This window comes from Peromyscus californicus, unplaced genomic scaffold (assembly GCF_007827085.1).
Source record: "Peromyscus californicus insignis strain IS unplaced genomic scaffold, ASM782708v3 Scaffold_4__1_contigs__length_199733344, whole genome shotgun sequence".
NCBI lineage: Eukaryota > Metazoa > Chordata > Mammalia > Rodentia > Cricetidae > Peromyscus > Peromyscus californicus.
Genome location: NW_026294562.1, coordinates 166220816 through 166246442, shown reverse-complemented (window position 1 = coordinate 166246442; position 25627 = coordinate 166220816). Strand labels below are relative to the sequence as shown.

At 52.1% G+C, this 25627-nt stretch overlaps 1 protein-coding gene across 1 annotated transcript in view; it reads right to left on the bottom strand.

Annotated features, from left to right (window-relative positions):
• Positions 1–6430: 6430 nt before the first annotated feature.
• The window catches only part of Zc3h4 (zinc finger CCCH-type containing 4), a 37699-nt gene continuing 18502 nt past the window's right edge, over positions 6431–25627 (bottom strand). Inside the window, exons 5-15 of the mRNA XM_052762043.1 lie at positions 23714–23933; positions 22674–22825; positions 22028–22124; positions 21795–21934; positions 20716–20826; positions 18990–19101; positions 18593–18702; positions 14585–14943; positions 14025–14404; positions 11009–11257; positions 6431–10045 (exon numbers count right to left, since the gene is read on the bottom strand). Of these exons, the coding sequence (XP_052618003.1) occupies positions 8556–10045; positions 11009–11257; positions 14025–14404; positions 14585–14943; positions 18593–18702; positions 18990–19101; positions 20716–20826; positions 21795–21934; positions 22028–22124; positions 22674–22825; positions 23714–23933 (3420 nt within the window). The 3' untranslated portion in view covers positions 6431–8555. The remainder of the gene's footprint in view (positions 10046–11008; positions 11258–14024; positions 14405–14584; positions 14944–18592; positions 18703–18989; positions 19102–20715; positions 20827–21794; positions 21935–22027; positions 22125–22673; positions 22826–23713; positions 23934–25627) is intronic.

The window sequence follows — 25627 nt, the reverse complement described above, 5'->3', positions numbered from 1 at the left end:
AACCGGAGAACTCTAAAACATATGTCAGCACACTAGTCCACTGCCGAGAAAAGCCGCCTGGGAGGGAGCAGACTTTTTGTTCGTTTTTCTTTTCTCTTTTCTTTCTTTCTTTCTTTTTCTTTTTGTTTGTTTGTTTGTTTTTTTCAAGACAGGGTTTCTCTGTGTAGCCCTAACTGTCCTAGAACTCACTCTGTAGACCAGGCTGGCCTCAAACTCACAGAGATCCACCTGTGTCTGCCTCCTAAGTGCTGGGATTAAAGGAATGCGCCAATACTGCCACTTCACTAAAGAAAAATTAAAAAAAAAAAAAAAAGCAAACAAAAAATTATCTAGAGTCGGGTGTGGCCCACACCTTTAATCACAGCACTTGGGATGCAGAAGCAGGTGGGTTTCTGTGAGTTCCAGTCTAGAATAGTCAGTAAGGAAAGAATCCTCTGGCAATAGTCACATTTGATGCATAATCTCTGTGCCAAAAAGAAAGGGTCTTGAATAGGGGCATGGCTCAGTTGGGAGAGTACCTGCCTAGAATCTACCGGCAAGGGGCCAGGACCTGGTAGGCCTTGGGTTCCATCTCAGCCCCCCACCTCCCGGGACCATTTTATGTGGTCACACGCTGATGCTCATTTGGGGAGCAGCTCGGAGAGTTTATGGGAACAGAGGTAAGCATGACTCTAGGGTGACCAATTCATACCCAAGACCACTGTAACCCCGACGCCATCAGCAACGCTGGGGTTCTCCAAGAGTACCTCGACTGTCCTAACGAGCACACAGTATTTTAGTTAATCTACTTCTTTTTTTGTCTGTTTTGTTTTTTCGAGACAGGGTCTCTCTGTGTAGCTTTGGAGCCTGTCCTGGAACTCACTCTGTAGACCAGGCTGGACTCGAACTCACAAAGATCCGCCTGCCTCTGCCTCCCGAGTACAGCCATGTGCTGCCACCACCACCTGGCTTGGTTATTCTTCTGTTGCTGTGATGAAACACCATAACCAAGGCAATTTATAGAAGAGTTTATTTGGACTCAAAGTTATAGAGGGATAAGATCCCCTCGCGGCGGGGAAGAACGGCAGCAGGTACAGGAAACTGAGAGATCTCACCTCAGCTAGGAGTAGGAGGCAGAGGGAGCAAACGGGAAACTGGGTGGGGCCACAGCAGCTTGAAGCCCCACCCCCAGAGAGGCGTTTCCTCCGTCAGGGCTGTACCACTTATATCTTCCCAAACAGAGTCACCAGCTGGGGTGAGGGTGGGGGGAGTGCTCAACTATGCAGGCCTGGGCTGGAGAGGTGGCTCAGAGGTTAAGAGCACTGGCTGCTCTTCCAGAGGACCCGGGTTCAATTCCCAGCACCCACATGGTGGCTCACAACCATCTGTAAGGAGATCTGATACCTTCTTCTGGTGTGAGGGCAGACATGCAGGCAGAACACTGAATACATAATAATAAATATTTAAAAAAGTTTAAAAAAAATGCAGGCCTATGGGGTGTGTGTGTGTGTGTGTGTGTGTGTGTGTGTGTGTGTCTCATTCAAACCACCAAACACAGAAGTACAAACACTGGGAAGATGGGCCCAGAACCGAAGTAGATAGACACATTACAAACGTGTGAGTTTTGTGACCTCTAGAGAGAGGACTCAATTTTTTTCTCTTTCTTCCTTTCTTTTTTTTTTTTTTCTTTTTTCTTTTTGTACTGTTGGGCATGAAAACTTAGGGCTCTGGGGCTGGAGAGATGGTTCAGCAGTTAAGAGCTAAACCTCTTGTAGAGGATCTAGGTTCAATTCCCAGCACCCACATGGTGGTTCACAGCATCTTATAACTCTAGCTCCAGGGGATATGATGTCTGTCCGCTTCTGACCTTCATGGGGGCCTAGGCACATATGTTGAGAACTTGCAGGCAAAACATTCACACAATAAAAATAAACAACATTGGGGCTGGAGAGATGGCTCAGTGGTTAAGATCACTGACTGCTCTTCCAGAGGACCCGGGTTCAATTTCCAGCACCCACATGGCAGCTCACAACCATCTGTAACTCCAGTTCCAGGGGATCTGACATTCTCACACAGACATACAGGCAAGCAAAACACCATAAAATAAACAAATAATTTTAAAAAACAACATTAAGGAAGAAGCTGGGTAGTGGTGGCTCACGCCTTGGAGGCAGAGCCAGGTGGATCTTTGTGAGTTCGAGGCCAACCTGGTCTACAGAGTGAGTTCCAGGACAGCCAGGACTATTTCACAGAGAAACCCTGTCTTGAAAAAAAAAAAAAGAGAGAGAAAGAGAAAGAAGTGGGTATTTTCGTTTGTTTGTTTGTTTTGTTTGTTTGTTTGTTTTTGTTTTTTCACATGCATTGTTTGACCTACATGAGGGTGTCAGATCCTGTAGACTGGAGCCACAGACAGCTGTGATCTGCCATATAGTTGCTGGGAATTGAACTCGGGTCCTCTGGAAGAACAGCTAGTGTTCTTAACCACTGAACTATAACTATCTCTTCAGCCCCAAGGGCTATGGGTGTCTTTTGCTTTGTTTTGTTTTTGTTGTTGTTTTTGGTTTTTCTAGACAGGGTTTCTCTGTGTAGCCCTGACTGTCCTGGAACTTGCTTTGTAGACTAGGCTGGCCTTGAACTGACAGAGATCCGCCTGCTTCTGCCTCTCAAGTGCTGGGATTAAAGGTGTGCGCCACCACTGCCCGGCAAGCCGTAGGTGTTTTTGTTTTTTTTGTTTTGTTTTTTGTTTTTCGAGACAGAGTTTCTCTGTGTAGTTTTGGAGCCTGTCCTAGATCTCGCTCTGTAGACCAGGCTGGCTTCAAACTCACAGAGATCCGCTTGGCTCTGCCTCCTGAGTGCTGGGATTAAAGGCATGTGCCACCACCGCCGTGTTCTTAAAGTCTGTGCAATGGCTCCAGGCCCCCTGGTAATTTTTGTTGTTGTTTTGTTGAGACAGAGTCTCACTGTGTAGTTATCTATGACTGTCCTGGAACTCACTATGCAGAGCAGGCTAGCCCCAAACTCACAAGGATCTACCTGCCTCTGTCTGCCCAGTTCTGGGACCTGGGATGCCCTGCTCCCAATTTCAATTAGTGGGAGGAGTCTTCCTAAAAGATCACTCAGGGGACACAGTTTACTGCCTGCACCAAACAAGTTCACAGCAGATCAGCTCATCCATGGTTCATAGTTCCTAGACCGTGTTTGAATAGAAACACGGTGCTACCAAGGGTTTGCGAAGGGGAATAACTGATTTCCATTGTTCACATGCTGGCGAACAGGTTGCCAGCAGTTGCTAGGTGAATCTTTAGAAGGGTCTGTGTGCAGAATACAGGTGATGATCTTAGATGCCCAGCGCACTGTCTGCAGAGGGTTGCGTGCACAGCCCAAGCCAAGCGGAGTTCCCAAACTCCACTAACAGGTTGCTCAAGTATTCCCTATGCTTGACTGCGTCCCTAACCAGTTCAGCCATGGACTTGGTACTTACTTGTTTTACTCCATTCATTCACTATATAGATCAGGTTGGCCTTGGATTTGCAAGGCATCCTCCTGCCTCTGCCTCCTAAGTACAGGAATTGTAGATGTGCACTACTATACCCAGGTTTCCATTTAAAACTAAATTAACTGAAACTAAGAATTCCATCCTTCTGCCATGCAGGAACTACATACACTCTCCTTCTCTCTCCCTCTTAAGCTCCACATGGAAACTTCTGAAACTCAGAAATAAAATGATGCCAGGGGCTGAGGAGATGGCTTGGTGGGTAAAGCATTTCCTGTGCAAGCGTAAGGACATGAGTTTGGATCCCCAGCACCCACATCAATGCTGGACAGACATGACACTCCACCTGTAACCCCGGTGCACAGTGGCAGAGATGGGAACCCCCCGCCCCCGGAAAAAGCTGGCCCCTGGGCTCCACACCCAGCATTACCTAAGTGGGGCCTGGTGGATACAACAGTAACCTTAGCACTGGAGGGCAGGGAGATCAGAAATTCAGTTATCCGCAGCTGTACAGCAAGTTAGAGGTCAGTCTGAGCAATCCTGTCGCCTAGTGCTGCATGCTTTTAATGCCAGCGCTTGGGAGGCAGAGGCAGGAGGGTATTTGTGAGTTCGAGGCCAGCCTGGTCTACAGAGTGAGTTCCAGGACAGCCAGGGCCACATAGAGAGACCTTGTCTCAAAAACACCAAAATAAAGAAAGAGCAGTCTCAAAGTAGGGGAAGAGATGGAAGGGACCAGGAAGTTGACATAAAGCATCTACAGTCTTCTTACTCTTGGAGGGGAAAAGAAAACAACAAATAACAAGGCAAAGACGAAGGAGGAATCGTGGTGAGCTAAGGTTAGCTGGTGACTATTTTCCTGGTCTCTACGGCTTTCACCCCTATATTTGGCTGTGTGTTTATTTAATAAGACTGTTTAGAAATTCATCGAAGTTACATGCCTGTGATCCTAGTACTTGGAAGGCTGAGGCTGGAGCATCACCAGTTAAAGCCAGCCTGGGCTACAAGATCCTGTCTGAAAAAAAAAAAGAAAGAAGACGTATACTTGTGCTTTTGAGTGCTGGGGAATCTCACAAGCCCAGGGTTTGCTGTCACTGAGCTAAATCCCAGCTCTGCCTTTCAAACAGCTGGCCAGGGACACATGAAGGAGGCCGGAGGGTGTGATCACGTCAATGGCCCGCCAACGGCAGTGGGTAGATGAAATGACCAGTGCTTTTCAACCTTCCTAATACTGTGACCCTTTAATACAGTCCCTCGTGCTGTGGTGACCCCCCCCCCAACTATAAAACTTCATAGCTGCAATTTTGCTACTGTTATGAATCATAGTGTAAATATCTGAATGCAGGATATCTGATATGCAACCCTCCAAGGGGTCATGACCCACAGGTTGAGAACCATTGTTCTAGAAGGTCACTGAGGATGGGAACCCAGTTTAACAGGCTCAATGTCTTATGACTGTCCCCTCTCCCTTACCTGAATGCACCTAGGAATAGACCCTGTAAGGACAGTGACATGGCCTAGGCAAGTCAGGAAGAACCCCCACCAAGGACTCAATCTACTGGAACCTTCATTTTTGACCTCCCACATTCTAGAACTTTTTGAGAAAATGTGTTAAGCCGAGTCCATGAGTTGTTTTGTTGTTGGTTGGGTTTTTTTTTTAACTTTTAAAAAATTTTTTTTTCTTTCAAGACAGGGTTTCTCTGTGTAGCTTTACGCCTTTCCTGGAACTCACTCTGTAGACCAGGCTGGCCTCGAACTCACAGAGATCCGCCTGCCTCTGCCTCCCGAGTGCTGGGATTAAAGGCGTGCGCCACCACCGCCCGGCTTTTTTTTTTAATTTTAAATAATGTGTACTTTTAAGAGTTCTGGTTGCTCTTCCAGAGGACCCAGGCTCTTCACCCAGCACCCACATGGCACTCACAACTCCAGTCCCAGGAGGCAATGCCCTTTTCTGGCCTCTGAGGGCATCAGGTACACAGATACATATGCAGGCAAAATTATGCACAGAAAACAGAAACCTTTAATTAAAAATAGCTACATATAGCCAGACCTGATGAAATCATCTATGATCACACCCTTCGGGAGGGCGAGACAGAGGCATTGCACACTGGAAGTTTATAGGTACAAGGCCAGCCTAGGCTTCACAGTGGAACCATGTCCCAAACAAACAAAAAGAAAGGAAACATTATTACACCTAAGGCCCTGGAGAGCAGTTGGCCTATCCTACTTCAGCATGCTCAGAGCACAGCATCGGACACTACCCCTGCCTTACTCAGTGATGGCGGCCTTGTGCCTGGCTTCCAGCTGCAGCTCTCCTCCCCATCCCAACGATGCAGATCGGACTGTGAGCTGCTGGGCTGAGGCTGGAGCTGTTGGTGGCATATGCCTGTGATCTTAGCACTAGGAAGAGACAGGAAGACCATGAGTTCAAGGTCATCCTTGGCTATATGAACTGAAGGCCAATGAAACCCTGCCTCAAAAACAAAACACCAAAACAAACAAAAATCCAGGATGGCTAGCCCGGGAAAAGATCCAAATTCGAAGTTCACTGAACAGGGCACACTCTAGTGTCCAAATCCAAGCCGAACCATCTTCAGTAGGGGAACATCGGTAGGTGTGTGTACGTATCTACATGTTTCTGTCTACACACATGTGCTCACAGAGATCAAGTGGGGCTTGGCAGTGTGCACCCAGAATCCCAGCACACAGAAAGGAAAGGCAGGAGGATCAGGAGTTCAGAGCTTTCTTTGATCCTAAGGTCTAGCCTAAGACAAACTCATCATCCTCCTGCCTCAGCCTCCCAAGTGCTAGGATCACATGGCTGTGCATCTGCTCTGGCTGTTGCTGTTCTCTAAGTGTCTGGGGGCTGGGGATGTGGCAGGACCTCGTGCTCCCCAGCAGGCACAAGGCCCTGGGCTCCTTGTCTGTTCCCTGGCAGGGCAGAGAGACACTACACTGGCAGGCTGTTTAAAATAACTGCATCCTTTAATGGCAGTAATACAATTACTGGATTAAGAGACCACATGAGAGAAGGCAGGTGAGGTTTCTGGAAGACAGAGACTGAGTACAAAAGGGGTGGGAGAGCCATGCGACGATCATTGTAAAAATACAGTACGGTATATACATATTTGCACCATCGACTTTCAACTCAGAAATACTATTTACACTTTTGTTACAATCCTGGTTAGAGAACAATTTTTCTTTAAAAGTGTGGCCTGATGGCGAGTGGAGACTCAAGCGGAGTTCCTTGTCCCATGAGGGTCTTCGGCTAAACTATTCCAAGACAAGGGCTCCAGAGTCCATCTCACCCACAGATTTCATAGATTTCAAAATTCATTTAACTTTTCTTTAACAAAAGAAAAATTTTCTTTTTCTAATGTAGACCAGGCTGGCTTTGAATTCGTGATCCTCCTGCCTCCGCCTCCTGAGTGCTGGGATGACAGGTCCGCACTTCCAAGCCTGGCTTTTACAGAAGAGCATTTTCAAAGGGGTGGGGGTTGGGGGCTCCAAACACTGCCACACTGTACTCTTCCTATCCTACATTTACCACGGTCCCAGTCTTGGAGGTCAAGGCTGGAGTCCAAAGACAAATCTCATTGATGATTGTTTAAGAAAACAAAACAAAATAAAAAACACAAAGACAAACAAAACCAACCTGATCTTGGTGCACTGACCCCACAGGGTGTAAGCCCTGTGGGGCACAAGCCCCGCCCACCCTGGCTTCAGGCCCCAAAATGTTTTGAAGGGATTTCTCTTTGGGCTGTGGAGGGTATATGAGGGTGGGATGGAGAGGGTGGCGGGGGATGGGTGGCGGGGGATGGGGGAAGTGGGAGCCTGTCTCCCCCAAGGTGGAGGAGATCCACTGGCTGTGTGTGGGGCCGAGAGACCCCATATAGAAAAGGCAGGCTGTAGGAAAGCAGACTCTAGGGCCTGGCAAGTGACCCAGAGGCACAAAGGCCGGCGGGTCTTCCCCAGTTCCCTGACCCAATCTTGGGGAATGGTCACAGGAAGTGTCCCCTGGGGCTCTGGACAAGGCCAGTCCTAAGGTGGTTAGTGGGGGAGGCTGTGGAAATGCCTCCACTGACTGGGATCTGGCAGATGCCTTACACCTCCCCACCCCAAGTCCCTTTCCTAGAAAGGACCAACACACCACTCTGGCCCCAGCTCGACTCGACTGTTTGCTCAGGCCCCCTTTTGGGAAGCACCCACTAATCCACCACCACCACCACAGACCGCTGATGCCGTGCTTCCGTCAGCTTGGGCGGGAAAGCAAACACTATCTGGTACTCTACAGATAACACGGCTAAGGCGCATGAAAGCAGCTAGCAGACACTTGGCCAGGGCCACCCCGGCCTCCCGCCTCGGGAGTCTGGCAGGTGGCCACACCACGGATCCTTGAGCTGTCTCGAGGGTCAGGCCAGTGGCACTGGACAGGTAATACTGAGGGAGAACGCTTTGAGGGGCGGCCCCACCCTCTCAGGCTTGCTGCCTGAAGGTCTGTCTCACCCAGAGTCTCCTGGAGGGCTAGAGGGCGTCACTTTCAGGACAAACCCTGGATGGAGGCTGTGGGATGCACAGGCCCAAGCAGGTTGGGGCCAGGGGCTGCCAGGACCTTTCTCTCCGTTTGACATTTTCTCACTTCACTGTTGCTGTGTCCTGAAGCAGGCTGTCACAGGCTGCATCCTGAAGAGAGGACAGCTCACCCTGGGCTCTAGAAACTCCGACACCAGCTTCCACACGACGTGGTCTGTCTCTCCCAGCAGCCAGGGTGAGTGGCCTTCAGTGCCTTCCCAGACACTGACGCTTTCCTTAGGTCCAGGGAAGCCCCAGGCTGGGTACGTGCTACTGTCCAACGCGGGGTCCAAGCTGCTCTCTGGGCAGAGGGAGCCCAGGAGCCTGCAGCACTGACCAGAACCCAAGACGCTTAGATACAATTTATGACTCAAAGAAAGTACTACTTAAAAGGGAAAGGGGAAGAAACATGTAAAGAAAGAACACCCTGCCTGCCCCCACCCGTAACTGGTTGCTGCCCTCAAATGTCACCCTGGAAGGGTGGTGGAGTGGAGGGAGCGCTAGCCCCCAGACACTACTGGCAAAAGGGGGAGGCTGTGGGGTCAAAGCCTTTAAAAACGTCCTTCAGGGACCCCGCGTCCTGCTCGCCCTCACGGGCGGGGCTGTTGCCAGCAAATGGGCTTCCTGTGCCTGTTTTGGGGGCTGGCTTCACAGTCCCAAAGAGGGTGGGCACTGGCAGGTTGTGCACCCCGGGCTGGGGTGTGGCCCCCTCAGGGGGCGGGGTGGACGAGGCAGCAGTGGGGGCTGCAGGGGCCTTGGGCCGGGGCCGGTTGTAGCTGTTGTATCTGTCCGTGGCTGTGGCCCCATCCGCGCTGACCTTCCCTGTCTCTGGCTGCTCCAGGGCAGACTTGCGGACAAACGGGGGCTCCTTTGCCTTGGAGGCTGAGCTCTTGCCATTGCCCTCGGGACCCTTGGGCTGAGCGCTCGTGTCGGAGGCGGGCTCTGCAGCTTTGCCCCCTGCATTGGGAGTCCTTGGGTCATACAAGCTGATGCCACTCAGCACACTGCTCTGCCCGCTGCTGCTGCCCTGGCCCAGGCCACCAGCTGCCAGCACTCGGGGGTCATAGGGGGCTGTGGCCGGTGGGGATGAGTCTCCACTTGGGCTGGCAGCAGGAGGTGATGCTTCGGTGGGACAGGGCTTGGCTGCCCGGGACGCTGCCGCAGGATCTGCCGACTTCTGTAACCTGGGGTCAGTAGGGGTCTTCCGCACCCTGGGGTCGCTGGGTTTATCACTCTGGCCAGGGGGGTTGACGTTGACAGTCTTGAGGATTCGAGAGAGGAGCTCAAAGTCAGGTAGGTTAGAGCCAGATGTGCTGGGATCTGTGGAGCCAGGACGCTGCCGGGAGTTGGGAGGTCCAGGGGGTGTGGAGCGGTGCAGCCTGGGATCCAGGGCGGGCAAGGACTGCAGGGCAGCAGGCACCGGGGGCACATCCTGCTTGGGGATGGGCAGGGGGATCAGGTCCTCAGGGTTCCAGAGCACAGTGCGGGCGAAGCTTGGCTTGCTCAGGGTCACATCCTTCTTGATGTGACTGAACTGCTGCAGCTGAGAGCGAGGGTCCCGCAGTGGGTGCCCAGGCAGGGGGTCCAGGGGAATGTTCACTGCCTTCTCGCGCAAGGCCCGCTCCCCCTCCTCTTCTTCTGCAGGGGTCTGTCCTTTTGAACTGCTGGGGCCTGCAGGGCTGGAATGAAGGCCGCCTTCCGTCTTGGAGGTGGGCAGGGCACGAGCCAACCGAGGGTCAGAGGGCCCCGAATCCCCTGGGCCAGTCCCCCCTGATGTCTCTGCATGGCGGCTGAGTCTGGGGTCACGGCTGAGGCGGGGGTCAGCCAGCCGGCTGCCTGTGGGGTGTCCCTTCTGCAGGCGGGGATCCCCCAGCCCACTGCCGCTCGGTTCCCCAACTGCAGCCTGGGGTCGGCTTGACGTCTGTTGCCTCAAGGTCTTGAGGATGGAAGTGACACTGCTTCCCCCCTCGTCCTCGTCACTTGAGTACCAGTTTCCGGTGTCACCTGAGAGAGAGCAGAGCAGTGGGAGGCATGAATGGCCATATCCCATAGGCCTCACGGAGCCCTGGGTTCCCCTGGTGTGTGGTCCCAGCTGGGAGCCAGGGGTACACAACCTGGCTCTAGGTGTTGATATCATCATGGCCTCTTTCTCAGGCCAGTACCATTCCTGGTAGGCGGTCTGATCTGAATAACTCACACCACCACCCCAGGAGGTCCTGTCATCAACATGCCCACTGGACAGATGAGGAAATGGAGGTATGTATGGTGCCATTAAGTCAGGGTAGGGCTGAGCCTCAGAGCCCAAGTCCTACTGCCTCTTCCCACCCTCCAGGCAGGTTTGGTCCAGACCAGCTCTAGTCACCTCTCTCTGGAGGTCTGGACAACGGCCATGCTGACAGTTCACACACACATCCCCAGACCCCTCACAACAGTCCAGGGGTCAGGGAAGGGCAGGTGCACCCACAAACAGAGCCCAGGAGGGAAACCTGAGCCGCCAGGGAGGGCCGCCTCCCTCCCTGCCATCCTTCCTCCTGTGGTCTGCCCCCACTGGCGTGCTCCAAGTCCCTGAGACCCTGGGTCCGCTCAGCCCTGAGGTGGACACCACCGGGGTGACCACTCGAGTCTGTGCCTAACACTGGTGATCGGTATCTCTATGGCTGGCTGGCCCATCTTTGGCTTTGGAGTCCCAAGTACGTGTTCTAGGGATCAGGCCATCAGAGTGTCATTCAAGCTTCTTAGGGAAGGGCACTGTCTCTGCTAGGAACCAGCCCACCACCCTCCTCCACCGAGTCAGGAGTCTCCCGAACCCAAGCTGCAGAGGAACCCTGGCCTCCATTTCCTCAGCGTGAGGCACAGCAGCTCAGGACAGGCCTCCCTGCCAAGCTCCTTTCAGACACAGCACCCAGCCTAGGTGCCCCCCCTCGTCCCTGCACAGAGCCGGCTGGGCCCCTGCCGGGGGACACGTGCCTTCCTCATTCTCCCGGTCCTGCTTGCTGCTCTCAGCCAGCCTCCTCGCTCTCTCCTCCTCCTGCTGCTTCTGCTGGATCCTCAGGTACAGGGCCCTCTGGGCCGAGGGCAGGAAGTCGGGGACACCGGCGCCCGCTTTCAGCCGGCCTGGGGGCCCTCCCTCGGGGAAGCTGTCGGGCTCCAGAGGGTGCTCGGGGAAGAGGGGCTCCCCAGGCTGCCCCGGCAGCTCTTCGTAGTGCCCGTAGTCCTCTGTGGCAGGGAAGAGGGTTTGTGTCGGGAAGGCCTCCGTTGGAAAAGCCAAGCCTGGTGGCGAGTGTGAGGATGAGGATGGCCACCCGTCCCTTCCTCCTCCCCAGGCCTGGGTGCCTTGAGAGTCCAGCAGGAGCCCACAGTGGGTCAGCTGGCAGGGAAAGGATGAGGCTCAGGGAGGGCATGGTGGATGCTTATGGATGTCAGCAGAACTGCGTGCATACGCCTCAGACAGAGACTTGCTGCAGACAGGCCTGTCCCTCTCAGGCTAGGTAGCTGCTGCTGTCCTCACAGGAAGCAGACTTGGTTCATCGGCTGCCATGAGCAGTCTCAGGGTTTCTTGCAGGCATGTCCAACCCTTTGACATTGTGATGTGATGCTGTCATCTGCCAAGTTCATGCTTGAGAAAGCACGTAATCTAAGTAAAAATAATCTCACACAAAAAGGTCCTGAAACTCTATCAGACCAGGCTGGCTTTGAACTCACTGCCTCCCAAGTGCTGGGACTGAAGGTGTGAGCCACCATGGCTAGTCTACTCATAACGCATAATTAGGTTTAAGGTTTGTGTTATGTTGCATTCACAGCTACTCTCAGCTGCATGCAGGGCCTAAGCTGCAGGTTGGACATGCCTGTAAGAAAGAAAATCACTGTATCTCCCAGGAGCAGAACCAAAAGAGAACAAGACTCACTAAAAACCTCAGTCCAGCTCAGGGCACCCCCTCTGTCCTCTAGGGGCTCCTGGACACCAGAATTATTGAGCACATAGGCAGATGGATGGCAGGGCGAGGGAGACTCCCTTCCTGACCAACCAGCTCTACCATGTGCATTAGACACGGCACCGTTATCTCACTGCGACTCCCTAGAATGTAGAGTGGTGAGCCAGAGGGCCCAGGACGGGGTTTGTCAAGAGTCCACTCTGCCCCTTCCCCATGTGGCGATGACTCTTATCCAGCTGGGGCAATATACTGAGCATCAGAGATGTAGTCCATGCTACCAAGAACGTCAGTCTGGTATTTTAAATAGTTTAAATTGAAAAATTGGGGACTGGCACAATGGTTCAGTGGGCTACCACCACACAACTGGATCCCCAACACAGACATAAAGCAAGGCAAGGCATGCATGGCAACGGCCTGTAATGCCAGTGCTTGGGAAGCAGACAGGGGATCCCTAGATCTAGCCAGCTAGACTAGCTGAAATGGCTATCTCAAGTTCCAGGGATTCTCTGCCCCAATATACACAGTGGTCAACTGATGTCAACCTAGCCTTCCCACCTGTGCACACTGCTCATGTTCATACACAGTGGTAGGAGGCCTCCTTCCAGGTCAGTGTCTGAGCCTAAGGAGACTTAATTTACGCTGCTACAGCCACGAGAGCTGGGGACCAAGGCTGAGGCCCCATCTCCACAGAACACCCATTAGAAGAAGAAGGCCACATAGGTGTGTGGAAACCACGGCAGCTCTGTGCTCTAATGGGTGGCTCCTGGAACTCACATGACAAGCTCACTTTCACTGTAGAGACCCACCATCAACAAGCCGACTAATGGAGGCCAGGCACTAGTACCTCACTCTTGGCAGCCTGCCTTTCCCAGCATCTCCTAAAGCCCTACTCCTTAGCATGTGCCATGCATACACTACGGTTGCTCAGGCACACGGCCCGAGGCAGTAGTGATCTTCACATCCAACAGACCAGCCTGAGCTTCAGTGAAGGTCTGCCCATACTCGGACCCATCCTTCAAGCTGCTCCTTTCAGCCCTACACAGCACATACAGGTCACACTGGCTCCAAAGTGCCATGTCCAAAACCCGTGACCTGTCTCTGTACTCTCGGCTACCTCCCTGCCACCATTTGGTACATCTGTTGTACGCAACTCCATGGAAGCTTGGAAATTTCCTCCACTGCTATGGTTGTTTGGCAGTCTCACTGTATCCTGGGCTGGTCCAGAACTCCAAGCGATCCTCCAGCCTCAGCCTCAGCCTCCTGGATGCTGGGAAGCACAGGAATGCATGTCCCATGCCCCCCGCCCCCGACACTGTTCTGTAGAGCAGGCAAGGCCACTACTGCCAGGTGACACACACCTTTCCTTTACAGCAGAGTCATTTCTGCTCTCCTCAGACAAGCTGGCCAGCTGTGGTACCTGGCCACCTCCTCAGAGAAGGTCCAGCTGACTGTCCCTGTTGGGCCTCGGCTGTGTCCCACCACTCTCACCGTCCCATGCTATTTTCTACAACGGCTAATGCTCAAACGAGCCGCCGAACTCCTCTCGTCTTAACATCCTCTCTTCCTTCTCTAGGATGCCAGCATGGCAAGGACAGAGCACGCTCACTGTGAGCTGGGCCCTTCTCCTTTCAGAGGCTGCAATGAATATCCTACTACCACCCACAACAGCCAGCCCTGACTGTGGGACACTGAAGTTGTTAACCGCACAGCAGAGAGGGGAAGGAACCTGTCCAGTCATTGGGCCAGGCAGGCAGTCAGCAAGCCCAGCACTGCCTTGTCTAGGGCACTTGCATGAGCACAGCTTCCTAAGGCATTCTTGCCTTGCTTCTGAGTGACACCAGGCACTCCGACAGAGCTTCCTACACAGACAACTCACACAGGAGTCCTTCTGCTCCCATAAGGCAAAGGGTCCCACAATACTGAAAACACCCACAGGACAGGAATGGGACTGGAATGTTGCTTTCAGACTTGAACAAGGAAGAAAAAGCCATTTCTGCCCACCATCCCACCTTGGTGAGCCCAGCTCTGCAGCCCAGCCAGTGTTTACATACCTGTATCCCCAACGAGCCCCGGCTCCATTTCCATGCCTTCTTGCTGCGGGTAGAAGTTCTCATAGAAGTTCTGGACTGGCGGGATAGGAGGCATCATTCCCGAGTGTGGGGAGTCTCCAGGACCATAGGGCATCATCGGGGGACCACCAGGACCCATGGGAGGGCCAGGGTTCATGCCAGGACCCATGGGCATGTCGGGATGCATGTCGGGGTGCATGTCGGGGTGCATGTCAGGATGCATATCAGGGTGCATATCTGGGTGCATGTCAGGATGCATATCAGGGTGCATGTCAGGATGCATGGGTCCCCCCATTGGCCCTGGGGGTCCCATGTTGGGGCCAGGACCCATTGGCCCTGAGGGTCCACCAGGTCCAGGGAACCTAGAGGAGGAAATGATACTTGTGAGGAAGCTGCTGAGGAAAGGTAGTGGCGCCCAGCCCAGGATACCCACAGTGCTCACTTCAAACCTAAGGCCAAGGGCCCAAATAGGATCTGACAGCTTCAGAGAGGGTAGGGCCCTACCAGGTCATGCTCCTGTGCTTCTGTGGGCATATACTCACCTCACACCCAACTTCTCTGCTAGCTGCCCTGTGGGCCGCACCACAATCTCAAACAAAGAAGGGATCTTCTTGTTGTACATGTCCTGCTGTAGCTGCTGTGGGGACAGTGGCTCATGTGCCGGCAGGGCCATTTGAGGAGGGCCAGGAGGTGGAGGAGGGGGTGGTGGTGGGGGAGGAGGGCCACCCTGCATGGGCCTGCCATTAGGAGAGGTGGGAGCTGGGGGCCCAGGGGGCCTTGGAGGGGTGGGCAGGAGCCCCACACCAGGAGGTGGCTTGGGCAAGGGGTTGATGCCCTGCTTCTTCAGCTCCTCCACCTCCTTCTCGTCCTCAGCCCCTGCTTCTGCGTCATCAGCCAGCATCTGTGGGCGCAAAGGAAGTCCCATCAGAAGGCTCCACCAAGTCAGACGGAATTTTCTGAGAAAAACCCTAAAACGCAAGCCTGCAGAGGCCTTTAGAGCCCAGGGCCTAAATTCACCCATCTTCATCAGGGAATAGTGGAACACATTTGTAATCTTAGCACGGGGATGCTGAAGCACAAAGATCTCAAGGTTGAAGGCAGCCTTCCCTCACTGCCATGCTTCCCATCACAGTGTCCACAGGTCCCCGATGTCCTGAGACAGACTTGCCCAGCAAGGGTCCAAAACATTTTACACCACTCTACTACCAATGAGCAAGTGTGAAAACCTGGCCAATATCCTTAACAGACAGCTACCAGTCAGGATAGGCCTGGGGATCAACCCTAGCAAGTACTGTCAGGTAAGGAACTAGATCGAAGCAGTCTTACTGGCACCCAGCTCAGCACCCTTAGAGATGCCCTCTACCATGAACGTACAACCTTTCTCAGGCAGCCCTACAGCTTGGCTTCTGCCTTCATACGTGGCTTCCACAACATAGCCTAAGAAGGATGCTTGAGTCCATTCCTAACCTGGTCTTCCAATCCAGTGTGATGAGATTGCTATTAATCTATGGAATTAGCTTAATGGTCAAAGGAATTTATTTGGGGGTTAACTCACAGACAGAAATGAGGGATTGTAGCAGGATCCTGGAAGGGTGAGGCAGGGTCTAAGCTGTTCTCTGGAGAGCTCTGCCCTGGTCTGTCTCAGTGTCCAAACTCCATGCGGTAGAGAGGGCATGTATGTATATCCTAGGTCTATAGGGTCCCTGGCGGCCACACCCAAAGGACAGGTACCTGCAGCTACCTGCTGCCTCACTAGGGGTGATGCTTCAGGACATGGCACAAACAGCCACCCGCTACACCAATCTGAGCCCAGTGACATGAACATGCAAAACACACATGAGAGAATGACCAGAGGATAGAACATAAACTACCCATCAGCCATTTCAGCACAGATGGAGGGAGCGTACAAATGTCTGTCCCTACACTCCCTTGCAGCCTTTCCATACATGGCCTAGCTACTAGCAATGACCACTGCTAACAGGCTCTTGTTCAACATGACTTCTAGTGCCCAGCTGTGTCCCCAAACATTTCAGGAGATCTGATGCTGGTATTCTGAAGGATTTCCAAAAGTCTGTCACCTATGCGAAAATGACAGTCACCACCCAGGAGAGGTGGCACATATCTTTAATTCCAGCATTCTGGAGGCAGAGACAGGCTGATCTCTACAGATAAAAGGTCAGCCTGGTCTATGGATTGAGTTCCAGGACAGTCAGAGATAGACAGAGAAACCTTGCCTCAAAAACCCACACACACACACACACACACACACACACACACACACACACGAGTCATGCTTGCATACACAAATAAACAAGGCAGTTGTTTACAAATTCTAAGCTTTTGCCTCAACTTGAGGTATACAAATGCACTTCAAGCAATGACTGGATCACAAACTTAGCCACCGGCTGAGGAATTCCTCCCTGCGGCCAACAGCACTGAACTGCAGAGGCCCACAAGGCTGTGAGTATACGGCAAGTGCATTACGGCTCACACACATCCCTAGCCTGCTTACTGTACAGTTCTACCTAGAAATCCCTCGTTTTTCTCCTGTGATGGCAGAGATCAAACCCAGGGCCTTCCTCATGGGAAGCACAGGCTTGACCACTGAGTTACTCCCTGCTCCCATCCCTATGAGTCCCTAAAAGAGTAAACCATAGAGACAGAAACCATAAGACAGTTGCAAAGGAAGAGTTGGGGTAGGGCATTTATAGAAAAAGACAGAGGGAGCCCAGCTCTTGAGAATTCCTGTGTGTCTAAATTGTGCAGAGGAGACACACATCTACCTGTTGGTCAACACCCACAGAACTGCTGGGCAGGAACATGGTGGTGCTCGCGTGTAATCCCTGCACTTGGGAGCTGAGACAGGAGGATCATGGGGTCCACCTCAGAATGGCTGCAGCACTGCCACCATGGGGAGGACAGGGACACATGTGCACGCTTGCAGGATGCTTAGGTTTTGTGCTCGAGCGTAACTCGACACCTAAGAAAGTAGTCTCCAACTTCTCAAACTGCCATCCATCTATCCATCCAGCAGTCATGGACCAGGGACTGCAGTTTTTTGAGGCAAGCTGGCAGTTTGCAAAGAACTCAATCGGACTGGTTGAAAGATACACCAAACCAGATAGAAAAGAATTCCAGAATACTGCCGTGGCAACAGCAATAGGACTTGCTATCTTGAGATTAATTGGCTTCTTTGTGAAATTGATCTATATCCCTATTAAGAACATTATCATGGGTGGCTGAGTATTCTCTCATCGTGGGAACTGGTAAACAAATGAGGTAGTAAGAAGATCATGAAGTAAAAATTTGCCTGTATACTTTGTCTTTTTTCTCTCCTTTTAAGAGGTTTTCTATTTCTAAATTAATTTCAAAACATTTTTTCCATTAAAAAAAAAAAAAAAAAAAAAAAAAAAGGGCCTGGCAGTGGTGGCACACGCCAACATTCGGGAGGCAGAACCAGGCGGATCTCTGTGAGTTCAAGGCCAGCCTGGGCTACAGAGTAAGTTGCAGGATAGGCTCCAAAGCTGCACAGAGAAACCCTATCCCAAACACACACACACACACACACACACACACACACACACACACACACACACACACACAAAACCAAACCAAACCCAAACAAAACAAAATTTAGCATGTGAACCTTGGAGTCTACACCTGCATACTTAGCACCGAGAAGAGTAGGAGGGAGAAATGAAGAGGTCAGTCTGGGCCATATAGCAAAACTGCCAAAACAAACCAACCAACCAACCAACAAACAAAAAAAGAGAGAGAAAGAAAAAGACATAAAAAGTAATAAAAATTTAAATAACATGGCCAGATACAGTGGTGCACACCTTTAAGGCCAGCACTAGGGAGGGAGAAGAGTCTCTGAGTTTGAGGCCATCCTAGTCTACATAGTGAGCTCTAGGATGGCCAGGACTACATAAAAAGACCATGTCTCAAAAAACCATGAATGAATGAATGAATGAATGAACAAAAACCAACTCCCCCAACCAAACTTTAAAAAAATCAAAACAAACCTGTAAGAAAAACTAAGCCAACCCAAGAGGGCAGGACTGGGCTCCTGCTTGAGTGTGAACACTGAACCTCCAGCAGGGGGCAGCCCTCAATCAGACACTGCTGGTCCTTTCAAAGGCCACTGATTACACCCTGAAATGACTGGTTGCTAATCATCCCTAGGCTAATAGGCTCTGAAAAGGAATGGGCAAAGCAAGCATCCCCACCACCTGTGCTGATCTGGGGATGAACAACAGACACCAAGGTGAATGTCAAATGGCACCTGGTTTGGGAGATCCTGGTCCCCCTCCCTTCTCTGGATGAGTCCCTGTGACTAGAGAGACACTGACATTTCCACTCTGTGCATCTCTCTCTACACAACACCACAAGGTGACCCCGACGTCTCCTGTAGGAAGGAACCCAGCTGTTTCCCCCAACAAAGGCTTAGTCCAGATGGGTGCAACTGGGGCTCTGATCCCGCAGAGCCTGTGCCCACTGAGTGGAGTTGGGCTTTCTCAGCCTTGCCCCTGTGCCGCCCCAGACATTACCTTATCTAAGAGTTCTCGTGTCTCCTCAGTCAGCGGGTCATGGGAGAACATGCAGTCGTCACCATTGATGCAGTTCCCAGTGGTGTGGTATAACTTACAGGGAAAGTCACGTTCACGACTCATTAAGGTAAATGCTTCCTCTCAGAACCCACCCCAAAGCACAAGCAAGCCCCTTTCCACCCACTTTGTTCTGGAGTGAGGTGACCAACTCAGGAAGCTGTGCCGTGGCCGGCAGCTGACCCAAGACCAGGTGCCTTTCTTTCTCGACACCGCTTTACTCCAGAGCAAGTTCTGGCCTGCAGAGCTGGCCTTGAACAAGGTCCTCAGACCCTGACAGAAGGGGGGACGGAGAAGGACGTGTGGGTAGGGGGGCAGCAGCACAGGGCAGACAGGATATCATGCATGTAGGGGCAGTTCTCAGCCCGGGCACAGAACCCCGTGATGTAGAACTTGCACAGCTCTCGCTTCTTCGGCAGTTCGATGTCGTGGCTGAAATTGCAGTGGTCTCCCTGGAAGAGAAGCAGGCAGAGTGAGTCGGGGAAGGGAGCGCTGACTCACTTCTGGCGACAGAGGGACCACAGACAGGAACATACCTACCCCCTAGGGAAAAGGAGGCTCCCAAATGCTGCTTCCCAGCCCAGTACCAGCTCCCCAGCCTGCTCTGGGTCCTTCTGCACAGGCCCACATCTGGCCCTCGCTTTCCTTCCTCTCCATCTACTCTGTTCCATACCATTTGCTGTCTGGCAACAAACACTCACCACCTAAGCTGTCCCAAGTATTGTCCTGCCTAACTGAACCCGTTTTATCTGAGGAAGACTGTCTGGCTAGACATACCCCATTTCCCAGCTTCCCTTTTTTATCTAGCCAATCAAACACAGGTAAAAGCTTCCAGGCAGGATACTTTCTGAATTAAAATAGATTTTTATCTTTTGAGACAAGATCTCACTATGCCTGTAACTTGACATGTAGACCTGCCTGCCTCTGTACCCCGGTGCTGGGATTGAAGGCTTAAACCACACACCTGGCAAAAAGCAGGTACTTACTCCAACTTTTCTTTTTTGAGACAGGGGTTTCTCTGTGTAGCCCTAACTGTTTTGGAACTTGCTCTATAGACCAAGTTGGCCTCAAACTCTACAGAGACCCTCCTGCCTCTGCCACCCAGGTGCTGGGATTAAAGCTGTGTGCTCCCCCACCCACCCAGCCAAATGCCACATGTTTAAGTATGAAAGACTCTAGGTCCCCAGAGGGCCACTGACCAAGCGGTAGCTTTGAAGTCTCTGACATGCTGAGTGACAAACATGTATGTGTTGAAATTAGTAGAGTTAAAACTGAGAGTAATAAGGATTGTTTTATACACAACGTGCCTGTTTGAAATATCTATCTAAGTTCTTTTTTTTTTTTAATTATGTATACAGTGTTCTGCCTGCACGTATGTCTGCAGGCCAGAAGAGGGCACCAGATCTCATCACAGATGGTCGTGAGCCACCATGTGGTTGCTGGGAATTGAACTCAGGACCTCTGAAGGAGTAGTCAGTGCTCTTAACCTCTGAGCCACCTCTCCAGCCCCTCTTTCTAAGTTCTACGGGAGCAGTACCCCTCAGGTCTATGTGCCACCTGCCGAGGCCTTTGCATCACAGTCACAGGCCAACTGTCCTAACTAAGTGACCACATTTGTCTCTTGCACAACTCTGAAGTGAGGCCGATTCTGCCTGGAGTCTTTAATAATTCTTCTCCAGGACAGGCGTGGTGGCGTATGCCCTTAATCCCAGCACTCAGGAGGCAGAGGCAGGTGGATCTCTGTGAGTTCAAGGCCAGACTGGTCTACAGAGGGAGTTTCAGGACAGCCAGGGCTACACCCTGAGATTCAACAGTATAATCAGAACAGATTAATCCTTGTAGATTCATGGGAGACTCTAGAGACTAATAAAAAGTTCTACCAACTCACACTCTCAACACATCATCTTGCTTGCTCTAAGTCCTCTTACTTCTAAGAAATGAGCGGAGACTTCCAGGCTGCCCAGAAGGGCAGGCCATCATACAATCCTTCCCCTTCTTCCCAAGAGCGCACTGCGGCCGGCCGCCCGCCCGTCCGTGTGGGCCACACGTGCTAGGGTGCTGCTTACCCACGTGCAGCGCCCCTCCACGAAGTACTTGCAGATGACTTTGCCTTTCTTGTCGGACTGCTGGTGGGGCTTGTCATGATCACTCCGCCGGTAGCTTCCACCACCGCCATCCTGGGAGTAACAGACAAGGAGAGAGATGGGAAGTACATAAAGTGTACAGGAGAACAGGACAGGTGCGGACAGCTCCAGTCACCCACATGCAATGCAGAACTCAGACTGGAAAACCTCGGGCACCCAAGCTCCAAGTGTAGCATAGGACACACCACTCCTAGAGGGGCCTGCAAGCCTTTCTGGAAACTCTCCAGGAACACTGGGATGCATCATGTAGAACCTTTCCACCTTAGACTCAACAAGATGGCTGCAAGTACTGCTAAAGTGTAGTTTTAAACAGAGGGTTGTATCAACAGGGCATCCCTCTAGGGAACTGGTAAACACTGCTCAGCCCCTGGCGAAGGGACTGAGGAAACAGGACAGATCAATTTTAGGAGAAAGGCTCATTAGAAAACAGTATCAAAAATCCCCAAAGTAGCCTTGGTTAAAACATCAGATCACAGGGACTGGAGAGCTCACTGATTAAAAGCATTAAGAACTGGCTGCTCGCTGGGCGGTGGTGGCGCACGCCTTTAATCCTGGCACTCGGGAGGCAGAGGCAGGCGGATCTCTGTGAGTTCGAGGCCAGCCTGGTCTACACAGGGAGATCCAGGACAGGCTCCAAAACTACACGGAGAAACCCTGTCTCGGAAAACCAAACATAAAAAGAACTGGCTGCTCAGCAGATCTCCGAGTTCGAGGCCAGCCTGCTCTACAAAACGAATTCCAGGACTACACAGAAAAACCCTAACTCAAAAAAGACAACAACAACAAAACAAAACAATAACAAAATTTTGGCTATTCTTCCAGAAGACCCAGGTTCAATTCCAACTACCACACGGCCATTCCAAACGGTCTCTAACTCCATGCCCTTGTCCTGCCTCTGTAGGCACCAAGGACACACTTGCAGCACAGACACAACACCCATCCACAGGAAAGTGAAATGAGAAACAAACAAAATCCGCATCGGATCACAAGCTTGTACTCACGCCCATGTCATCATCGTAGAAGTCTTCGTCATCGTTCATCCCGCCCTTGTTCATTCCCCCTCTGCCGCCTCGACCTCGGCCCCGGCCCATCCCCTTCCCTCGACCTCCTCTGGAACCCCGGCCTCGGCCTCGACTTAACCCTGTGGAGAAGGAGAGAAGGGATTTGACTTCCCATGCTAAGCCCAGCAGCTGCTGAAGGCCAGGCGGCCTGTCCCTGCAGCGCCCTTGCCCACCTCGGCCTCGGCTGTCCTTGGACCTGCGGTACTGGTTCAGTTCCTTGGAGTATTCATCGTAATCATCATCTCCCATGGGCTCCTCGCTCTCTCCATACTAGATCCAAGAGGACAGGGCAGAAGAGTTACACAGGCGACAATGCTGACCCAACACTGAGTGGCTTCCTGGGGGTGGGGAGGCCAAGCCCTACCCTGGCAGCCTTCTCACTTCAAACTCTTACACCACTGGGCAGAGCCAAGCACGGGGCCTCTGGGCACCAGGGGCAGCAGTGCGACTTCAAGAAATGCGTCACCCAACGTGGACTTAGAAGGCAGGACAGAACGGCATGTGTTCTGCACACTCCTCCCGTGCCTGCCTCAAGAGGCAGAAGACTTTCTAGAAGACGCTCAGAGAAGCCCTGCCTCAGGTCAGTTTTTGTAGTTTACCATCTGGTGCCTTTCCTGCTTCAGCCACTCAAGTTTTTTCTCTTTTTGCCCCAAAAGGAACCTTTTAACCATGTGTGTGCCTGTATCAAAGCCTTTCCTTTGGGGTACCACGAGTCCTCCTACCTTAGTCTCCCAGTGCCCCCCACCCCACCCCCGCAGTACTTGCGGCCCGGGGAGCCTGTTAGTCACATTACATCCCAAGAGCTACAGAAAACCTTACTTCCATCTCCTCCTCGTACAAGTCTTCTTCATCCTCTGGGTGCTCTCCCACAGAGCCTCTGCCCCGGCCTCGGCTGCCCCTGCCCATTCCTCGGCCTCGAGATCCTCCTCGGCTTCCACGGCCCCTGTAGCCCCTGCCCCGGCCTCGGCTACCTGTGGAGTGATTGAGATAGTGAGCCTCACGTGGGGCTCACTGGGCACCCTGGACACACAGCAACTCCGGCACTCACTAGCTGGCCTCCTGATCCTTTCTACTCATGGTTGCACTGTCCAAGACAGCAGCCACCAGCCCTATGTGGCTAAAAAGCCAGGACATGTTGCTAGTCCAACTGGGAGATTCATACCAGATTTTAACGACTTAGGGAGAGCAGAGAGGGAGTGTCTTGGTGTCTATTATAGATTCTGGTAAGACTGATAAGACAGTAATAAACAAGTGTGACCTGGTTCCTCTCACTGTACTGATGTGGGTGGCCCACTGCATCCCTGGGGGACGCTAGTCTGTGGTCTCCACAAAGCAGAGCCTGCTCCCGGAGCAAACATGGACAGCACTTTTAACGATAACCTGGATCGTAAGTCTAAGAAGCTGAGCTGGCAGACTTTGGAAGCCTCCTCCAGCTGTTGTCTGTTCTGGCTTTAGAAGATCGCCTGAGTTGTTATGCCCCCCCCATCTTCCCTTAGGCCTCCAGCCACAAGTTCACCAGCTTCCTGAAGGACAAAGTTCAGAGATGAACAAAATGGTCAGTCAGGTGACAGACAGCCCAAGACTGCAAGAGGGCAGAGCTGGGGCCACCAGCTCTCCTCCCACTGGCCCAGATGAGAGACACTAGCTGCCCTGCTCTGTGCCTGTTGTTCCAAGGTTGTCCCTAGTCCTTACCCCTGAGTGTACAGCTTCTGTGCACTTTGGCCATCTCTGCCTGGCTCTTAGATATGAGGCTCACTTCAGGGTGGCTGCTGGGATCTCCTTGACTCTGCAAATTTCCACTCCCAACAGCAACACTGGCCATGGAGAAGTACCAGGAAGGGCAGGAAGGGCGGGCTCACCTCGGCCCCGGCTGCCCTCCTTGGCACGCCGGTACTGGTTCAGCTCTTTGGTGAAGTCGTCATAGTCTTCCTTGCCCATGTCCTCCTCTTCATCCCCCTCATACTCCCCATACTGCTCATTCTCGTAGTCCTCGTACATGCTGTAGCCCTTGCTATCCATCTTGGAGTAGGACTTCTTGGGCAGGGGCGTGTTGTGTGATGAGGAGTACTGCTGGTGGGACTGGGGTCAGGAGACAGGAGGGGAGAAGGTGAGCCAGGACCCTTGGCCTGGGTCAGGACCACTGAGGTCACCTCAGTCCGCAGAACCTGTGAATCTGGGTATCTCTATCATCCCTGGTTTACCACTGGCTCGTGGCCTCTCTGGAGACCTGTATACCCTGACAGGCTGGGGGACAGCAATGGGCCCACGTTTGTCTTTAAGAAAAGGGCCAAGATGTGGAAGGAAAGGAGAAACATGAGCCCACCCTAGCAAACCAAGGACAAAGATGCAGAGCAAACACGCCTGGGCAGGAGTCTAGAGGAAGGAGGAGGGGTCCAAGCTTGTCCAAGCTTTCCCTAGGGCCTTGGATTTCAATGAATGGCCCCCCACGGCCATAGCAGACTGCTATTTCCAGAGACACTTCCCAAGATGCCTTTCAACAGGTGAACAGACAAAGTGTAGCATTTAGACAATGAGGCCCACCTTAGCAATGAAAGCTATAAGCAATGAAAACACTTTACTATTTTGAGACAGGGTCTTATGTAGCCCAGCCTGGCCAGAAACACTATCTTTTTGGAGGGGGAAGAGGGGAAAGGATTTCAAGATAGGGTTTCTCTACAGAGCAAGTTCTAGGACAAAGATACACAGAGAAACCCTGTCTCAAACAAATAAACAGACAAAAAAGACAAGGTTTCTCTGTGTAGCCCTGACTGTCTTGGAACTCACTATGTAGACCAGGCTGCCCTGACCTCCCCTCAGAAATCTGTGTGCCTCTGCCTCCCCAGTGCTGGGAGTTCCATCCTGGCCTGGAACTCTTGATCTGTCTCCATTTCCCAAAGTGCTGGGATTATAGGCCTGTACAATCATACCTGGCTTTAATTAAATCCACATTGCTAAGACAAGGTGTGATGTCTGCAGTTCCATTCACATAGGAGGCTGAGTCAGAAAAACTGCTTGAGCCTAGGAGTTCAAGACTGCCCTAGGTTGCGGGCCGGTGGTGCCACCACTCAGAAAGCAGAGGCAGATGGATTTCTGTGAGTTCAAGGCAAGCCTGGTCTACAAAGTGAGTTCCAGGACAGTCAGGGCTGTTACACAGAAAAACTCTGTCTCACAAAACAAACAAACAAAACAGATTGCCCTAGGCAACAAAGTAAAGATTTAGTCTCAAAACTGAAAACACAATAAGCCACCTCTCAGTATACTGTTAAGGAAAAGCTAGGTGGACCCAAGTGCTATAAAATGTAGGGTTGCCGGGCGGTGGTGGCGCACGCCTTTAATCCCAGCACTTGGGAGGCAGAGGCAGGCGGATCTTTGTGAGTTCAAGGCCAGCCTGGTCTACAGAGCGAGATCCAGGAAAGGCGCAAAGCTACACAGAGAAACCGTCTCAAAAAACCAAAAAAAAAAAAAAAGTAGGGTCTGGTGGCCCTGGTGACAGGGCTGAGGAGCGTGGGGCATTAGAACAGCAAGCCCACTGCAACCAGCTCAGGAAACTAAGCCAAGCAAGGAAGATCAGTGGATACTAATGTGACAACACCCACTCACAGGTCGTAACACCGTGACATACATGTGCAACACTTTAGTGATGGCCAGACTCAACTAAAAAAGGAAAATGTAAGACCCAGACACATGGACACACAGGCACTCCAGCTCAGGGTCATAACCAAACCAGCCCCTAGCATGGAGAAGACACCCTTCTGCATTAATCAGTCCGGATC